At 36.1% G+C, this 19202-nt stretch overlaps 1 protein-coding gene across 2 annotated transcripts; it reads right to left on the reverse strand.

Annotated features, from left to right (window-relative positions):
• Nucleotides 1-2847: 2847 nt before the first annotated feature.
• LOC143459908 (protein mono-ADP-ribosyltransferase PARP14-like) lies at nt 2848-17189 on the reverse strand. Of its 2 annotated transcripts, XM_076957226.1 has the most exons (31): nt 16926-17189; nt 16616-16741; nt 14958-15054; nt 13962-14110; nt 13774-13880; nt 13522-13660; nt 13262-13320; nt 12497-12674; nt 12316-12429; nt 11175-11374; nt 10866-11083; nt 10489-10620; nt 10217-10364; nt 9870-10008; nt 9523-9722; nt 9182-9437; nt 8851-9059; nt 7795-7963; nt 7531-7663; nt 7170-7380; nt 6968-7090; nt 6567-6759; nt 6256-6501; nt 5898-6071; nt 5677-5816; nt 5446-5600; nt 5166-5364; nt 4859-5009; nt 4445-4584; nt 4012-4198; nt 2848-3788 (listed from the first exon to the last, which is right to left on the reverse strand). In XM_076957226.1, exons 1-31 carry the CDS (start codon nt 17119-17121, stop codon nt 3514-3516), a joined length of 5163 nt encoding a protein of 1720 aa, XP_076813341.1. In that variant the 5' UTR covers nt 17122-17189; the 3' UTR covers nt 2848-3513. The 2 variants fall into 2 exon arrangements, with proteins under 2 accessions (XP_076813341.1, XP_076813350.1); XM_076957235.1 differs by lacking the exons at nt 16616-16741; nt 16926-17189 and having other exon boundaries at nt 13962-14166.
• Nucleotides 17190-19202: the final 2013 nt, after the last annotated feature.

A 19202-nucleotide genomic window follows, 5' to 3' on the forward strand; every position in this document is an offset into this window, starting at 1 on the left:
TTGTTTTTTTTTGCGAGATTAATAACTTTTTGAGAAATTTTTTCCAATTTTTTTCTTTTTAAAAAATTTCAATTTGTTTAAATCATTTTACCGGAAGTTTATAGCGCCCCTGGAACTCCACTACCAAGTTTTTTTCAAATAAATTTTCATAAACTTTAATTATAGACTTTTTAGCACTATTCCAAAGGATGCCCGTGCAGTATGTGTAATAATGTGTGTAAAAGCATATGTACTAGAGAGACAGTCTAACAGTTGGTCTTGTAGCCATACGTGGCTGTTTAGTTGACTCCATAAGATAAGGTTGCGTATTCTTTTCTGTCAGTGCAGAAACCAAACATAGTTAAAAGTAAATTCCAACTTGTATTATCAGCAATCCGGTAAAAAACAGTCGAATGTCGAATGCGAATGAATAATTGCGAATGTGGAAACAACTTGACGCAGGCGTTCAAATAGCAAAAAGCAGACAAATAATCAATAAAAGAATGCAGCAAGCTAATTAATGAAAACACATGCGGTGGTCTCAGCAACAATACGTAACAAGAACATGACGAAGTGGCACAAAATACAAGAAAACGTGGTGATGCCGCCACAGTTTTAGGACATGTAGGCTATTCGGACTGGCAGCTACTCAACTTTATTTTGATGTTTATGCACATTTCAAATCTATCCTTATTTTTTAACCACTGTGATCAAATCGCACTTATACAACTTTTAATTTTATCGCTTTTTTGTAATCACTGTGGTCAGATCTTACTTATAAACACTTATTTACTTTCACATTCTATGAATTTTATTAACTTAATTGCACTTTTTTTTTTCCTCATTTGTACATATTGCTGTGTGTGTGCTTTTTTACACAAATGTTTTTACTGTCTATTGCATTTTGTGTGTCTAGGACATATGCATATGACTATGAAAATTTCCATAGACCAAGGTTATGGGTAAGGTGAGGTCAGACGAACAATTTTTTAGTCGTTGGCATTGGCAATCGTTTTCTTGAATAATCGCCCGATCGAGCTCAATTTAGGGATGTACGTGAAGAAAGCTGTAATACTTCATACCAATCTGCAAAATTGAACACATTATCAAAGCAAAGTTTTGCTGGGGAATACACTGCCAGTTTGGCCGGAGTCCAACATGATGATCAGCATGTAGGCTATCGGTTTGCAATAAAGCCAAGCATGACGTTGACGACATAATGACGAATAGGATGTTATTGTGCTACGGCTTCTATTGAGGGCGCTATGGTCTTGGAATACTATCGCAAAACGGCGGAGAGTATGACAAACCTCTCCAGCTGACATATTTAAAACGTTCACACTTGCATAACTGTATGGGTTATAGGCTACTGTACGTAGGCTAGTAAATAAAAGGCGAAATGTGCAAAAGATGAAATTGAAGAGAAATGAAAAAACAATTCCAAAACGTAATTGCTGCTGAATTTGTTTGCATAACAGCAGTGCTAGTTTGCAGCAGCTTGGGTGGCATTTTCTAACAACATTAAGCCTAAATCATTTCTTGCAATGTGTTTTCTAACTCCTAATTAACATTTATAAATAAGTTATGTTTTTTTGATAAAAGCTTCAACTGATGTTTTATATTTGGTAAATTGTCCGGAACTATTTTGTGTAAAAACTCTGTAGAGGTTGGGGTCGTTTAGAATGCAGAGGTTGATGCCGACAGATGCAGATACAGAGTTTTATCGGTCTTAGCTTACGTTATTGACTTAGTTAACCTACTACATTAGTATCTGACTCTATTGTTGCGTGCGGTTTAGAATTCTCTAACCTTTTTGACAGCCGAACGTTCTTATTATATTATAACAAATACCGTTTGCTAGAAAAGGCTTTTATTGTAGGTGCTGTACACTTTCTCAATATTACAAATAACCAAGAACACAAGTCATACGACTGTTTACACGATCTTTACTGATTTGCAATCACCACGACTACAGTAGTACGGTATTACATATGTCTATAACTTCGCGTCTGCGTCTGCGTTTGTGTCTGAGGCTCTGAGGGAGTCTCGCACAGAAGTTCAAGCTTATAAAACGTGCTGCGATGTGGCGGAAATATATGACAAAAAAGGCATGAACATTTCAAGGCGTGTGGACGTGGAAAACAGTGCGTTTGCAATGCAAATTACATTCGGTTAAGTTGGAAACAGTTTCTTGGAAGCGACTTGGTAACGTACAAATAAGGAGCTTTCACACGAAGTTATTCGTAGCAAGTTTTCAAATATACCAACGATAATTGCAGTGTTCTGAAAAGGCAAGTTTATGAACTCCAATTACTAGCTGGAAAACTCTTTCCTAAGAATGATGTGGCGGAACTGAAAGTTTAAAAACTCCAATTGTTCTGGAAAACACATTTCTAAGAATGACGTAACGATTTTACAAAGGTCACCCAGGCCGCCACAACTCCTCTTCGTAAGTTTCCACGTGGTTTTTCTTCATTTATTGGAACAAGTAACGAACTCTTATACAACTTGCAAACGGCAGTTTTTCATGATGCAATTTGCTTAATTATCTTGTGTTTAAACATGTACAGAATTTTAAAACGCCTTCTTTCGTAAGCATATTCTTTGCAATCTGTAGCCAAAGGACAGCCACATTATTAGAGTATTCTAACAGCACGCAAGAAATACAGAATTAAGTTCTTTTAGCAGTTTAATTTAATGAAGAAACTATTTATACCCCAACCATATCTTCAGGTTCAAAACTTATTTACCCAATAACTCATCTTTTATCGCATTACAAGTCTTTTCGATCATAAGTTACGTAGGCTGCGTCACTCTACTGTAAACCCTATCTAGCCTATCCAGGCAGCTATGATAAACGCGCAGGTGTTATATACAGTAGTGATAGTTTATAATAAATCAACAAATAGCATTGGTCTATACTCTATATACAGGAATTACGGCGATAAAATACTTTCGTCAAAAGCCTGCAAAGTTATAGGCTACTACAGTTTACTGTCTTGGCAAAACAATTATAAGCATAATTAACTCAGGTATATTACAAAATATGGTCGTTGAACGATAAATAAATGCATCGTGCTAGTAGCAACTGGCTCGATTTTCCGTTCCCACCGCGGTTTTGACGAGAAATAAAATGGTTGATTAATTAGCCTAATTGATTTACGAAAGTGAGCCAGAAGTTTACTGAAATATTATGCAAATGTAAGATTTCGAAAGTATTATTTTCGGTAGACAAATAGCCTACAGTAGGCAGGCTGAGATTTTACTGGTGCTTGCAAGCAGAATTGCGTAATGAATTGCATCAATACAAATAAAATACGTTGTCACCCAGAAAAAATATATAATTCGTATAGTATCATTGGAACTTTCAAACATTTAAGCTTGCAATAATAAATTATACTGTTCGTTATACGCACTAAGCATATGTTATACCATACAGGACAAATAGCAAATTGTGGTTGAAGAAATAACTGATAACTTGATGTGAATTTCATCAGCAGAAAGCATCGTGAAAAAAGTGTTTTCACCGAACCTTTAATAAGTCAGAAGATATAGTGGATATACACTGGCATCTTTAAACACAACATAGATGGTTGGAGATGCAACATTATCCACGACGCTGTCACAAAGCTCGGTCTGCGATCCAGATTTCGGCGGAGGATGTTTTGTGTCTCTGCGTCCTTGAGCATATTCCCCGGTAACGACTTCTGCAAGAAACATTCTTCTTTGTCCGTTGTTGTCAGGAGTTGCAAATCTATGCGAGTATTGAGATGTCGTCGCAAAGTAAACACCCCAACCGTACATAGTACCTGTGCGTATAAATGAAACTATTAAATGACTTTTCTGTCACGTTTTTCATATAACGTTCGCGCATATTCTGAACTGTATAACTGCGTTTGTTGGTGATTATACAAGTAGGTCATATTTACACAAATTAAAGTCACTATCCTGAACATTACACGTATACCAATATTGAAGTTAAGCTAAGTTATATGTAAAAGAGTGTCTGCTTGTGTCCGAAGCCTTCCTTACCATTTTCACCAGCATATCTTCGATCAAAACCATCTCGATAGATTTTTGGACAAATATCTTTTTGCGTTCCGTGGAAAAGTTTCAGACTAACAGGGTTTGTGACATTGTCTGCCCTCATTCGTGCATCAACTTTGCTCTTTTGAGCTAGATATTGTTTGTAAAGAGTTGGATTTTGAATACGTTCGATCTGTTTATGTAAAAAATTTATATTATGCTGGTATAATCATATATATCATAAACATAACGCTTCGGGTTACCTTGCACTGTTATGCAAAAGCAAATACAGGCAAAACTGCAACTTTTGCAAAATCACGTTGCATTTACTACAGCTTCCAAATATCACAATAATCCAAAACATCCAAATGACCAAACGTCAACTTTGGAATCATTTTCCTACTATTAGGCTTACCATTTAGATGGTGCAAAAACTTACTTGAGCCGTACTGCTTGGCGACAGTTGCAAGCCTTTGCTTGTGAATTCACTCAAAACATCTTGATACTCAGGTGTATGTGTTGCCAATTTATCAAGTTTCCATGGAACTCCACCCATACTGCTCCAAGATTTGGGAAAAGCTAAATAACAAAAAATTAATGTGAATCAGTCAGAGCTACACAAGAAGTTTATAAGGAAGTCATGGACATATTTCAAGTTTCGTCATTTTTACTATAGGCTATGTTGCCGAGTTGTGAACACGATATGGAAACGCAGTGTAGGCAATACCATGTCTTTACGAGTTTGCAAGGTATGCTGAAAACACAATCATACAAAAATTATCAATCAGTAGCCTATATGTCGTGACAAAATTTGCTCGCTCTTCCTAATCAGTCCTAGTGTATTTTCTTATACCTTCGTCTGAAGCCACTGTTAGTGTTCGAAATACATCTGTTTCGGCGCCAGTTTCCCGACACGTTTCTTTCATTTTGTCCAAATTAATGACATATGTTCGTTTCCGATAGTCTGAATCGATGGATAAACGTACTGTACCGTTGTAAGCGTGCTGAAACACACAAAATACTTACTGAAATTGTTATTAAATGATTCAAAGTGGAGAAAAGTAATAATGACCAATATCACATGCATTACAGCATAAAATGTTCTACCACATGCAATAATATTCATAAGACAATTTAGTGTCACAACATGTACAGCGCACCTTGCAAGCATTTTCGATTGTGCAGCTATCTCTGAGGGAAAAATCTTCCCTCACTTGAGACATATTGTCATAATATTGCCACTTGACGTAATCAGCACATCTTAAGATATCCTTATATTCTTGCACAATCCCATATGCCTCATCGTACGCTTCAATGACGTGATCTTTCAACCCGGATATGATAATTTTGTCCTTACCCCTAAAGTTTTGGGTCGTCATTTTCATATCTTATTAAATAATAATTCATTAAGCTGATACGTAAACAACACAATTTACTAACGATGCGTTATCTGTTTTTCGGAGCAAGATGCTACGATTTTCTCCTATATCAATCAGTTGTTTCTGAGCAGTGTCGTCCAGATAAGCTACTGCAGTATCGTCAATACATTTTGTCAAGCTTTTTTCTTTGATGTGATTTTCTATGCGTTTGTCAGCCTGATCCAAAGAAAGTAATTTCATATTAGTTAATAACATTATACCAACTGCAAGAAGTAAGCAAATACACACTTACAAGGTTAATGTTAAAACGACTGGCAGCGCACAAAAATAGTTTCACAGGGGTCTCCACTCTTCCTACTCCTTGCTTGGGGATAATGCTGGACACTTGTAATGTACCCGTTTTGATAGACTCCATGGCATCGACTCTAGTTCCTATTGCAAAATTTTGACGATTTAAAAGCTAACGATTCAGTAGCATCCCCGATTGACATTTATTTGTCAAAAACCACAAACCTTCAGAAGTGCTAATAGGAGGTACATTGATTGTAGACTGAAAGTCATGTAACATAACGTTTTGAAATACGATGACATCGATCCGGCGTAAGTTGTTTGGTTTAGTCTTGGCAAATTTCTCCAATGCTTCTCGAATAGCTTTGGCAGCGTCCGCAGCAGACAATTTTACGTTTCCTTTAAAGCAAAAACCAACATACTTTATGGTGAAATCATCAGCGGAAGTTGATTTATATCCTAAACTCTTTTTGTTGACAAGAACAAACATGTTACAAAACAATTATTGTTTTGTTAAAAGAACTTTGCAGTCTTATACACCAAAGAGTAAACGTTTCCTAAAAGAGTTATTCCGTGTATTTACCGGTTCCGATGGCGGGTAGAGCAAGCGATGACATTTTTAGTTTCTGGTCAACTACTTCAAGCACTTTCAACAAATTAGCTGTCGGTTTGCTGCGTTGATCGCTGACCATGTGGACAATGTTCTTGCAAGAAAGCTGTCCTCCGCTTGTTACCTTATAGTGTTTTGTGGCGTATATGGGTTTCGAATTGCATTCTTGAACGACGCTTTGGCCAGCTTTAGCAATGACTTTCTGAGACAATATCCCGCCTGAACACCAGTTTAATGAATTAAAAAAACGAATGTCGACGCAGAAAATGAAACGGCAGGACAACCTGTCAAATCAAATCTTTCTCCGACCAAGTTGACGATAACATCTAAGTCCGAATTGAGAATATCTCCTTGCGTCACCCGCACTGTAAGTGGATGAAATGGCTGCTGACGATTTGTATCTGGCTGTTTTCTTTTATGAGAGCCCGCTTCTGGCTTCTTGGTAGTGAACATACTGAAATCTTTCCAGTGGTAGGACTGCAAAGTACAATATCACTGAATGGTTAAACAATAAGTTACCATAATTGCAATGAAAACGGAATTTTGAACGATATGTTCGTGTCTTGTATTGTAATTCATTTTTTAATGATATAAGCTATAACGTGTTGTATCTTGCCATAAGAAACGTTCAAGATAAAGTGCACGTGTTGTGGTTATTTAGAGTCATCATAAATTTAGGTTATACCTTTTTAGGTGCGGCCTCAAATTCGTCATCAGCGTCCAATTTTCCACCAGCAGCGATAATTTTAGCGACTTGTGTTTTAAATTGTTCAAGAATCTTAGCATTGGAAACCTCAACTAAATCAACCTAAAAAAGAACATAGGTGTTAATGTACGTGAGAAACAGCCATATCTAACTACCTTAAGCTCACTCGCTCATTTCTCACCCGCTTAACTGAAGATGATTGTGACTCAAGATGTTGAAAAACGGCACGCACGATTATTCTTGTACATATTTCTGCTTTTCCTCCAAAAACTCCACAGCTGACGGCTGGGATCGCAATGGAGCTCAAATTGTGATGTTCGGCTTCAAAAAGGCTTGCATCAATGCATTCTTTAAGCTTCAATCGTGCCCAGCGTTCTTGATCGTTACTCCAACTCATGAAAATATCAAAAGTATATAAAATAGCTTATACACTGTACTTCGTCCAACCATAGCGTAGTAAAAGTCATCTAGAAAAACTTGTGTTTTGCATTTATACTTTATTAGAAATTTAAGGACTCAATGTGTATCTGAAATGAACGTACACCGGCCCTATTGTATGTATAATCTTTTTGCAGGGCAGAGAACCCGCTGTGGTGACAGCCGCTAAACCACTCGGCAAATTTCCACCACCTTCTCTGTAGTACGTGTTCATTTCGTCCTGAATAACTTTTCCACCTGCAATAGTGTTACTTTTCACGTGAGAAATAAACATAATGGAATTGGAAAATGCTACGTCAATGTCCATGGAGAGTATATATATCTAAATTAAGCCGCAGCCATAAACTATAAGCCAGCCATAGTTTTACCTTTTCTTAAAATACTTCCCGATACTCCTGCAGGTCTCAGTTCTAATTTATTATTGGAAGCGTTCACTATTGCATCGACAACATGTTCAGTTATGTCATTTTTTATCACATTTATTGTAACATCTGTGTTTGTAATCTTCGTTGTTATGATTGGCACAGGATTCCTTCTCTGAAGTACACAAAGCGTTTATTTTAGATTTGGTGTTTTTTTTTTACTAAGCAATGCACCCGCACACACACACACACACACACATTTTCAATCGTTAATTACTAGAAAACTATACGTCGTAAACTGATCGGATTTTGACAGGTTAGTAGAAAAACCATCTGGCTTCCTGTATACATCATAATTGTAAAACTAAAGACAGTGAATTTAGTGTAAATTAAGTATTTGTAAAAGTGACACATTTCTAGAAATTCTTCTTGTTACGCCGCGCCCCCGCTGTGCGGAAAACCAGCTGACCGCGAGAAAAGAACGAAAGAGAATAGTTAGTCGAGTTATTGGTGCGTAAATGAGTAATACGCTTCAATGCGGAGAGCAGAGCAAAGCAGAGGAAAATTATGAAAATATCGCAATATCTTAAAAATTACAAAATCCAACTTTATCAAACAAACATGGACAGATAGCTGAACATTTTTTAGGAAAAGTCACCAAATTTCAAGTTTCTACAGCAAACAATGCAACTGTACGCCACGTTTTGCTATGACCGTGTGCGGGAGAAGCCAAGCCTAGTTAGAATAGGGTTTCAAGTATTGGAGAAAGTTTATATGCACAACGCAATACTGTTCAGATGGCAGATTGTGAAGTGATTTGCTTGGGTTTTCCTAGAGCTAAATAACTTATATTGCCTAAAACGGACAGTATAACGATTGCAATCTTCGATTAAGATTAGTCAAAAGTTTAACAGATAATTATGGCTCTGACAAACTAATCCTACTCACACAAATGTGCTATGTAAAGATTTGCACTTCTAAACGAACGCTTCCAAAACAGCTCACCAACATGTAATAAGTGAGTAGGATGTAATAATCTAACCAAATGTAATAAGCTTAAACCTGTGAGCCCAACATTTTAGGGTCCAACTCGCATTCCCATTGAGGACACTTTTCTGTATCAACAAGGATGACGCATTTGGATATGGCCTGAGTTGTTTTCAGAAATTGTTTTCCTGTCTCGCTGCGAAAGTAACCAGGCATTCCAGGATCAGGAATTGAAAACTGCTTAGTCTCAATCGTTGCAACCTTTTCCATCATCCATTCCTTAGCTAATCAAAAGTGTATGAAAAGACCAGCGTCTCTTTACAAGCTCAATGTAGACCTACGCCATACGCTTTGAAATCTAGTAATGCAGTATACATGCAAAACTACGATATATCACACGTGTTACCAGTTTTGACCAAAGGAGCTTTTCCCTGTATAAGAATACCGCCTGAATTTTCCTTCGTTAAATACCATTCAACATTTTTCAATTTTTCATGGACTTCTGCTTCATCTGGAAAGGTTGACATAAACTGTGCAACCAGATAAGACACTTTAACAATCTCCTTTCCTGACAAGTTTTCTTTCACATATTGCTCCAAACGGTGTTTACCATTCTCAACATATTTTTTCAGTCCAACCAAAGTGATGGTAGACAACTCATTCTGTGCGTTATAAAAAATACCAAGAAGTTATACCTCTGTTTACTATAAACACGCTACATGGTCAAACGTTATGATCATGACTAACATCAAATTGGACGTTAAGTGCTCCGGATGAACAAAGGTTTCGTTCAAGTGTTTTCCATTCTACTGATTGCAGCGAACTACTGAGACCAGAAAATTTGATGCAATGTTCGTGGATAAGGTCAGCAAGAATTTCCTGTGCTTCATCTAAATCGTTTTCTTGCATATACTTCAGTGATGCCTCTGACGTAAAAACCAAAGCTCCTAAGAAATTGAAAGAGCATAAGTTAAGTTGTTGATGCGATGCAATACGAGTCTAGGAGCTTCTTCATTAAATCTTCAGCTAAACTATATTGGGCGATTATCAAACAATACTCAATTGCAATAAAACAGTAAGCGGTTAAGCTACACCTTTTATACATGATTTTCGGAATTCTTCCCTGATAACCTGAGTAACCATGTCATTTACATTTCTACCACCTTCTAGGATATCAGTTAAAAATTTTAGTTTTGGTTGTCCAAGAAACGACAATGATGTTGATTTAATTTTCTGGAAAGATTTTCAAGAATCTCAAATGTACAAAACGAACAAAGAAATAATACAATGTATTCAAGTTTAGTATTTAATGTTCCTCTGAAAAAGAAATTATAGATCTTGTTGGCAAATAACGTTACTGTATATGTTATGCGGGCACTTATATTGATTTCCTATGCAGCAAGCCTAGAAACATCAACAGAGGTTATGACACGCATCTTACTATTATCTGTTTAAAAAGTTCTGCTCTGCAAGAGTGAATTTCAGTTTTCAAGCCTGTGAAAGTAAGACGGCGTTCCTTATCAATAATGTTTACAGTGCCTTCATATTTTTTCTTCATGTCGGCAAGGATTCCACACTCTTTGATAACTCTGTAAAATTTAGCATTCAATTGAAAAGAAACAAATTACACTTAACATACAATCTAATAAAAATGCTTTGCGGTAAAGCAGTAGACAGGCAAAAATAGTCCAATATTATTTTTGTAAAACTAACTCAATTTCCCAATCTTCGTATGTCTCAGAACTTTCCATTTGGATTGCTTTGCTTTGCAACCATTTCCAAGCACTCGAAATGTTTTGGCCTAATGCGATCATCTTCAAGGAGCCATTTTGTGGATAGTTCCACCTATATAGACAAATAAACAAACCGTTTTTCGTTTAGCATGGGTTTCACTCATACTTAGCCATTTTTACTGTGCGCGTGTTTGCTAACAATTGCAATGCTTAACTGCCACGGTCATGTCAGATACATTTTCCAGTCTATATACTTCAAGTAATCAAGTATAAAAGAATTGTATAAGTTTTCTACAATTTATAGCTGTCATAAGTCTGCATTATATTTTAAGATAGCTTTTCTTCTCTTGAAATTACCTGATAAAAACAACGCATCCTGCAGATGCATCTTCGTCCAACTTCATCTTAATTATGCTTGACCTGTTGTTCCATGAATGCTCTTCACGAATGTGAGCTAGTTTTGAAGATCCAAAATGACTGGTTTGAACCATGAATTTTTCAAAAAATTTGTTGATCAAATTTACACAGTCGGATTCAAAGTTAACTTGCGTTTTTCTTTCTGTTTGTTTTGAAACCTGAAAATACAATGATTACTGAAAATAAGCTAAATTTTCAGTAATCTTATAAAGACATTAAAATTTTTTTTGGTTGAGTCATTAGACCCACCTGTAAAGGTTGAAAACAAGCGTAATACTGAATGTCATCGGTAGTAACAACTGGAGTTCTTTTTTGGATGAAACTGATTTTGGCCAGGTTTTCAAAATCTTTGTTAAGAGCCTCTAATAAGTTTGATCCCATTATCAGCTCTATGATATCATCATCAACTTCTGGAATGTATTCAAAACGACGAATAGACTGGACTCCACCTTTTGATGAAATGAAGGTTTTTATTTAAAAATAATTAATCCAGAACAAGAACCTGAACCTAGCCTATATGGCAATTAAAGAAAAAAACGTGAGATGTCATGTAAATAGTATTATGTCAACTTTGTAAATGGTATTTCTTTTCGAATTAGTTCCTATATATTTGTTGCTTTGAAGTAATGTGTTGGTTTCGTTAAATTAGAGTAGCCTACCGTCACGCAGCAAGTAAACTAGTGGCAAAAACTTTATCACACCAAGACAACGAATTGCACGGCATTGTATATGTAAGTTACTTCCAAACTGATACAAACATCAAGCCAAACATTTGTGTAAACATTTTAGGTGAATGTTGCAATGAAATAGTGTTTGTTAATTGGGTCGATTGACTCTTAATTATAGTTACAGAGGATATATTGAAGTAAAATCACACATTACTTTCAGTGTTCATGAACAAATATTTCTTTGAAATGAATATTATATTCATTTAGCAATACCTGTGTCATTTTGGTTGAAAAGTCCTTTACTTTAGTTTCTTTTTCTATCACGCAAAAGCTGCCTACCTGGTGATGCATTGGTTAATCTGGTTTAGTACTTTTAGCGTATTAATGCACAGCTGTAGTACCTGTTTCACTTAACGTAAGTCGCGTGTATTTGCCGTTGATGAAAGTACTGAAAATGTGCTGAGTATTGGTTTGTATGTATTTAGTTCAATTAAGATAAAAACTCTAGTGCTAAGCGCTATTGTTTTACTTTTTTACACAATTGAAAAGGTTATATTTCCACTAACTATGACTTCAATTAATAATAATCACAATCATTTGATAGCTTAACTAAGCTATCATAATGACAGGGTACAACGGTTGATCAAATTAAATTATTAAATAGCAGTGATAAAATTTGTGTCAGGCCTACAGTTTAGTTTGTATTTTACAAGGCACATCACCTTTTGTCTTATTTTCTTCAAAGCATGTCTTGAAATAGCATGGTGTTATGCAAACCACATTGTTTCCGATTGTGATGTCTTCTTCTTGTGATTTCTTCAGAACATTTTCTCCATCTGAACCATGTATACGACTGACGTCGTGAAAAAGGTTTGATTTTATTATAAACATCAAGCATCTTACCTCGATAATCTGCGAAATAAACATAGGCCACGTTACTTTCCTTGTCCCGTTCAATCATAGTGACGTCGCCACCATTTGTCAATCTTTTGTTCATGAATTTTAACTGGATTTTGTCATTCGATATTTCCTGCTCCAAGTCTGAAACTTTCAAGCAGTCCGTTCTGCATAGACGCTGAGTCTACCAAGTAGCACATAGTGTCATAGTGGTAAAAGCGTATACAGTATATGACTCCAGCAGCTATGTATAACCCGCGTCCCGTAGGTAGCCCGGTAAATGTTTTTTTGCAGCCAAAAATAAGTTATTTTTGTTAACTTCGCACGATTTATAATTACTAGTAATCTTATATTTAATTAGCAGAAAATGATTAAAGAAAAGGTTTTGGCCGATGGGAACAAAAACAAACCAATTTATCCTAAAACGACATAATAACCCGCTCTATTAAAACGCTTTATATTGGCGAGCATAACGCGTTGCACCACTTAAAATGTGCTTTGAAATTTTAATACGTTTTCCTAAAAGTTTTGTTAAACTTGATTATGTGTAATAAGTTAGGTATAATGATTACTGACGTTATTTTTTCCCAGTATGGCATATGGTTGGACATAGCTGGACCAGAGAATTTAATAAGAAATATCTTCCAACTATACTAAGATATTTCAGGAACAATATCTGCTTCAAATTGGAAGTAAATAGTAAATTGTTTAGACAAAAATGCTTCTTTACTTATCACATTTCCTCGTTCTTCTCATTGTCAATTAACTTACTTTTAGATTTACATTTTCCAGCTCAATTTTTTCAAGCTTTTTCATGATATCTTTTATATCTGCAAAAACACTTAAAAATGGAAACCTTGTATAAGTTTAGGAAATACGTAGATGCTAATATATTAATAACAAAACAGTCCTAATAAATCTCCAAATCTGAAGAACGTGAACTAAATTTGTCATTATTTACAAGAAAGAAAGACCTAATCTTGCAATGGTAAAAATACCATGTATATCTCAGTGTTTTTGGCAAACCCTACCGACGGCATTCGCGTTAGATTTCACAGAAACAATACAGCGATCAGAACCTTCAACTTCATCAACAGAATTGACGGTGTCGTCGGCAGAAACACAACATTGCACAAGTTCGGTAATCAAAGTTTTCTGCTCGATTTGTCCCTGCAGTATAACGACAAGTGTATAATTACAGTATATCTAGCCTTAGTGTATGCATATCTTTCGTCTCAGAGCGTACTGTACATGAACCACATTTCAAAAATATCAGGATATACCTCTATAACAAATTGGTCGTTGTACACCTCTGGAACCGGTTTCATATACGATGGCAGTTTTCTTGTGTCTATTCTATGTTCCGTGAAATTTAAGATGCTTTTAGCGGCTGCATATCAACATATTGCAGGTCAAACTATATGCAATACAGAATTATATTACGCTATATTCATTCCTTCACATTTCTTACACTCTTCTTTGCAAAACGCTATGAAGAGGCCATCTGGAAGACGATACATCTTTGCAATTGGACCACCACCGGAAGTATTCGGATTCTCAAAATGACGTCTAATCTCGGAGCTGGATTTGTCGTCCGGAATATTCTTTATCAAGACGCATCTTAAAATGTTTTTACGGTAAGTTTCGCTGTGCATCGTTCATGTTTCGGTTTCATGCTAAACAATAAAAAATCTTACATATAAGAACAAAGCAACACATAGCGGAACCATGTTTTTAAAACGAAATGTGTGATGAAAAAAATTAACAAATAGGCCCTTTTCCGATACCTTTCGTTATGGATTTGACAAAAACGAGCTGGATTTTGTGATCTTTTGCAAACGCACAGTGCTTTTAAATGCCAAAGCCCAAACAATGGAGTGTTTTGACCGTAAACAAATCAATAACCGAAACGCTGACCTTTTTGTCACGCAGGCTATTGATTGCACAAGTAGATCTACAACGTACCGGTCTTTCACCAGGACGAGACTTTTTACAACAATCGCCGCATAGCGTTACAAAACTACAGTCCATTAGTTACTAGATTTTTTCCTTGTACGTAGCTTGTAAATAACGAGCAAGTATGTATGTTTGAAACAAAGTTTGAAAGGAGTAGACCTGTATGGTTTAGTTCCTATTTGCCTCACCCTCAAAAAAAGCTCGGAAGCACTGATTTACGTACACGAAGTATTAGTGGTTAGGCCCAACTGTACAGCATACTGTGTACATAACCAATGGTAAGTTATTATAGTACCGTACTAGTGTACTGTACAGTGTACAATTGTAATCGATTTATGAGGACTTACGACATGAAGACATGACCACCCTTCTGTAAAAAGTTTCATGTGCCAAAATGAAGTTACTACCAAATAAAGTTTTGAAACCTTCCAAGAAATCGAGTATTAGCTTACACCAAAATCTGTTTGTTACTGTTTTATAGCGTAATAGGTTGTAAATACTATACACCCACTTGTTGGAAAAGCCGCCAAATAAATTCGGATCAGTTTGCAAAAGATCCTGCCATGTAACTTGTTTCAGTGGCCGATCTAAAGCTGAGTCAGGATGCGCTAAAGTACACAAAAGCATTTTGAAACAGTAAGATCAAATACAATGTAATTAAAATAGAGTAAGCCAATTTAAAAAGTCGATTTTTAGCTGTTTATGTAAACTTAAAATCTACTATGCTTTAAATATGTTTTCAACACCTCAACACCGCTATTTCAAACATGACTTTTGTTATAGGTGTTGTAAGCTAAATAGCAATGGTTTAAATCAGACATCACTAAAGTTTTTCTTTGTACTGTATGAACTGTCGATGGCGGGCTGGATGCTTTCATTGTCCAAATATTTATTGTTTTTGCTTAGCTATGTTCTGGCAGTGTGTGGCGGGCCACAAGAATTAACCCAGCAGTCAATAGTTTGGTGACCCTGTTTTAAATGTTGGAATGAATGTATGGGTATGAAGCAATCAGGCTAGTAATTTTTCTATTTGAATAAATGACTTTTGTGAAATGTTTTTGATATAGAATATTCGGTTTTGAACTGAACCGGCTCCACAAAGAAATTAAAAACAATTGTATTGTAATTGATTGAAGGACCAGACTAGACTTTCATTTGTTCTTTAAACATGTAGCGCAGTTTAAGGTAATATAACTCCCCGTTGCGTGACAACATTTAAGAACGGTAGGCTAATGTTTGTAAGCCCTATATCAGTCTACAATATTTCTTAAAAGTTGCCCGTAACTTTTTCCCGTGGATGTAATATTTTACAACACCAGTCTTAAGGAAAGCTATAAGTTAATATTTTTCATGCGATGTCGAAACTAATTAAACGATTTTATAAATTGTTTTGGAATCATAAAAAGGCTTGACGATTATTTATCACTCAAGCCTAGGAAAGTGAATGAAAAGCAGTCGATTGTATCTGCCCAAACGCTTGGTTAATTGGAATCAGCTGGAATAGGCCTACTAGTTATTAGTAACAGAGAACAGTTGTCCACAAAAGCCTGTTAAAAATTGAATAAAACTAATTAATTATTTAACGTTTACTAAACTAAGTGGTAACTCACAAAACAAACAGTTAATATAAAAATTAACAGCAAAATTTTATTTATTTTTTAATGGCTTCGCGGTCGACTTGGGATCTGTCCACCGTCCACCGGTAGACCGCAATCGACTGGTTGGGCACACCTGCTATATCAAAACCGCGTTTCACGTAACAGTTACAGTACTGTACAAATTATTACGAGACGGGACTTCATCTTTCGAATGCGTTGGTACACATATCGGCAATAACTAAGTTTACAGAGCTCCTTCTCCACTTGCGCCAAAAATCGAGCTATACCTTTTCTTTAAAGTACTGTTCGGTAAATTACATAAGGAATGTTTGTTAAGACACAGATAGTTAAGATACAGATAGTTGAAATCAAACGAGGTTAAATCAACTGTTAATCATTATTCATTAAACATGTATCTATAATGATGAAATTATAGTGAAACACTTCCTAAAACCCAATTATAAGGAATTACGTAAAATTACACGACGTTTAATGCCGTGACTCGGCGACTTACACCAACCATGGACTCTTAAATCAAACACTACTGTTACAAAACACATTATATAGTTACTGCCTGTGTCATAAACCACCGCCTTTGTCACTTGAGCCCTCGGTCTTGATCGTGTTATCTTCAGGTTGTGTTGTTGTCTGCGAAATGTTGCTACAATAACTGCAATCTCAACAAGTATATTCACATCTGTAAAATAATTTTTTTAAAACAGATTGACTCTTTTGGCAAAAGAATGAAGATGTTTACATGCTTACAAAGCTTATATATTTGCATAATTTTTTCGTCAGTCTTGATATTTTCGAAGTTAAAGTTGACTTCACCAAAGTAACATATTGCATTTATACAAATATACACATGATTGGGGATTTACCTGGTTTGTTTCTTAAAGACACAACAGCGCTGTCAGTACGTTTCGTTCCATCAATATTTTCTCTAAAATCAATGTTAGTCACTGCATCTTCACACCCTAGATAGTCTAGCACCAAGTCTCGGGTCCTGCTGAGACCAAATCCTTCTGGAAGCCCGTTAATCAGCACTTGGCGGCTTAAAGATGCTTCCTCTTCCATCTCAAGGAACACATTAAACAACGAAGTCTTTGCTTGAATTAAAACAAAACTCGCAAAAACATTTATTGTTTAGGCTGCAAACCACAGAAGCAAAAACAGATCGTATAATTACAGTACTTCTGTCACATGTCAAGATAACCTTTAATACTTTTGACTAAGCTGCCTTTACTCTCTAGTCAATCTAGTGTTTTATTGTAAAAATTATTATGTTTTCAACTGTATTTTTATACCTTTACTGTGAAAGGTCTTAGCTCTGTCTTAATTTGCTCCTGTGATGCGTAAATTCGAAAAATCTCTTTGCGCTTTAAAGTTGATGTTTGTGTGGTAGCCTGCGTCGCGCTGCTTAATGAAGAAAACAGGAACTATTTATTGAAGGGCTAGTTCTCTGTTCTCCTTGGCTACCAATGATTACTGTCCCGAGGGTATTTCCCACTTGTCCGCCTTTCGGTGACTGGTACTGTGTAGGTATTTTGTAACGTGTGTAGAGCGTCCGTTCTCGCCTGGCCGATTCTTCTTTAACAGTGAACCACCACACTGGGTAACTTTTGGCCCCTGAATCCGAATCTGGCGTCGATTTCGTCCTGCTCTCAGTCAATTTTAAGATATTTGCAATATTAACTTTTTTGAAGTTTGCCTCTTGTATTGTGACAACTAAATGTGTAAAGCCTTAGTACTGGGTTATAATTAGACTTTAGGAAGGGGTAGTATTAATTTATCAAAGGCTTGTATGTAAATGTGTCTTATAATCATGGCAGTGGAAGGATTGTATGCAAGCTTTAAAATGGTTTTTGTGGAAAATTTTTACTCAATAAGGCCTAATATTGTGAAATTACATGGAGGCCTAGAAACTTTAAAAGTTTTCTTTAAAGTATTTTGTCTATTTAACAATACAGAATGTAGATGTCTTGTATTCAACTGCACCTCCGTTGGTTTTCAGATATAAAACTTTTCTTGTTAGCTATGTCCTCAAAAAGAAAATGTCGTCTGTCACCAGATTCATTTTGTTATATATGTGGATACTACATAGGCTCCAAGCAGATAAAACACAGGATTTCTCCCGGCACGAAACTTGTCATTGCATACAATGCATACTTTGGCATGCCTATGGGCGACCAAGACAAAGCACGGTCTCTTCATGTTTGCTGTGGAAGTTGTCAGTCTACGTTGGTAGGGTGGTTACGAGGCAAAATAAATTAAGTCTATGCCCCTTGCAATTTCTAGAATTTGGCGGAACCTACTAACCACCTAAATGATTGCTTTTTTGCATGGTAGATGTGTCCCATTACAATATTACATGAAGAGCAAAGATAAAAAAGGTATTGTGCACTCGAGCATACCATCTTCAATTGCTCCAATGTCACGTTGTGAAGATCATTTTCCCATTCCTGAACCACTTATGTTAGAGTCACCTTCTATTTCTATGTCCTCAGAAGAAGACACAGATGCAGACTTTGATGAAGCTTGCACAAGAAAAAAGCCTCACTTTCCTAATCAGCAAGAAATGGACGACTTGATCCGGGACATGGGACTGACCAAAGAAAATGCAGAACTTTTGACCTCACGGCTAAAAGAACGGTGTTTGGTAGATCCTACCTGCAAGATATCCAAGTATAGAAAACGTCATCGGAAATTTACGCAGTTTTTTTATAGTTTCACAAACTTATTCGTGCTATTGCTCAGACATACAGTATGTAGGCTTTATAGTGAAATTGAAATAGATTATAACCCTTCAGAATGGCGCTTGTTCATAGACAGTTCAGTTTAAAGTTTGAAAGCTGTGTTGCTCTACTATAGAAAAAAATTTTCAACAGTTCCTGTGGGTCACTCTGTTCACATGAAAGAAGAATATGATAATGCTAAAACATTGTTAGACATGATCAAATACACCAATCATAATTGGGAGTTGTGTGGGGATTTCAAGATGTTAACGTTTTCACTTTGCCAATAAGGAGGTTATGCGAAGTATTCATGCTTTCCCTGCCTATGGAATAGCAGGGCTGATGATCAGCATTACAGTACATAAAAAAGCAGTGACCACTCAGAGAAGAATTAACTCCTGGTGCACACAACGTGATTCGCCA

Source organism: Clavelina lepadiformis, chromosome 1 (genome assembly GCF_947623445.1).
Source record: "Clavelina lepadiformis chromosome 1, kaClaLepa1.1, whole genome shotgun sequence".
NCBI classification, from domain to species: domain Eukaryota; kingdom Metazoa; phylum Chordata; class Ascidiacea; order Aplousobranchia; family Clavelinidae; genus Clavelina; species Clavelina lepadiformis.

Excerpts from the sequence above, each read along its gene's own strand:
- LOC143459908 (XM_076957226.1), bottom strand. The coding sequence starts at position 17,121 with ATGGAAGAGGAAGCATCTTTAAGCCGCCAAGTGCTGATTAACGGGCTT. Across the intron at positions 9,438-9,522 it reads CACTTAACGTCCAATTTGAT|AATGAGTTGTCTACCATCAC; the intron begins GTTAGTCATGAT and ends TATAACGCACAG. Across the intron at positions 7,381-7,530 it reads ATACATACAATAGGGCCGGT|TTGGAGTAACGATCAAGAAC; the intron begins GTACGTTCATTT and ends TATTTTCATGAG.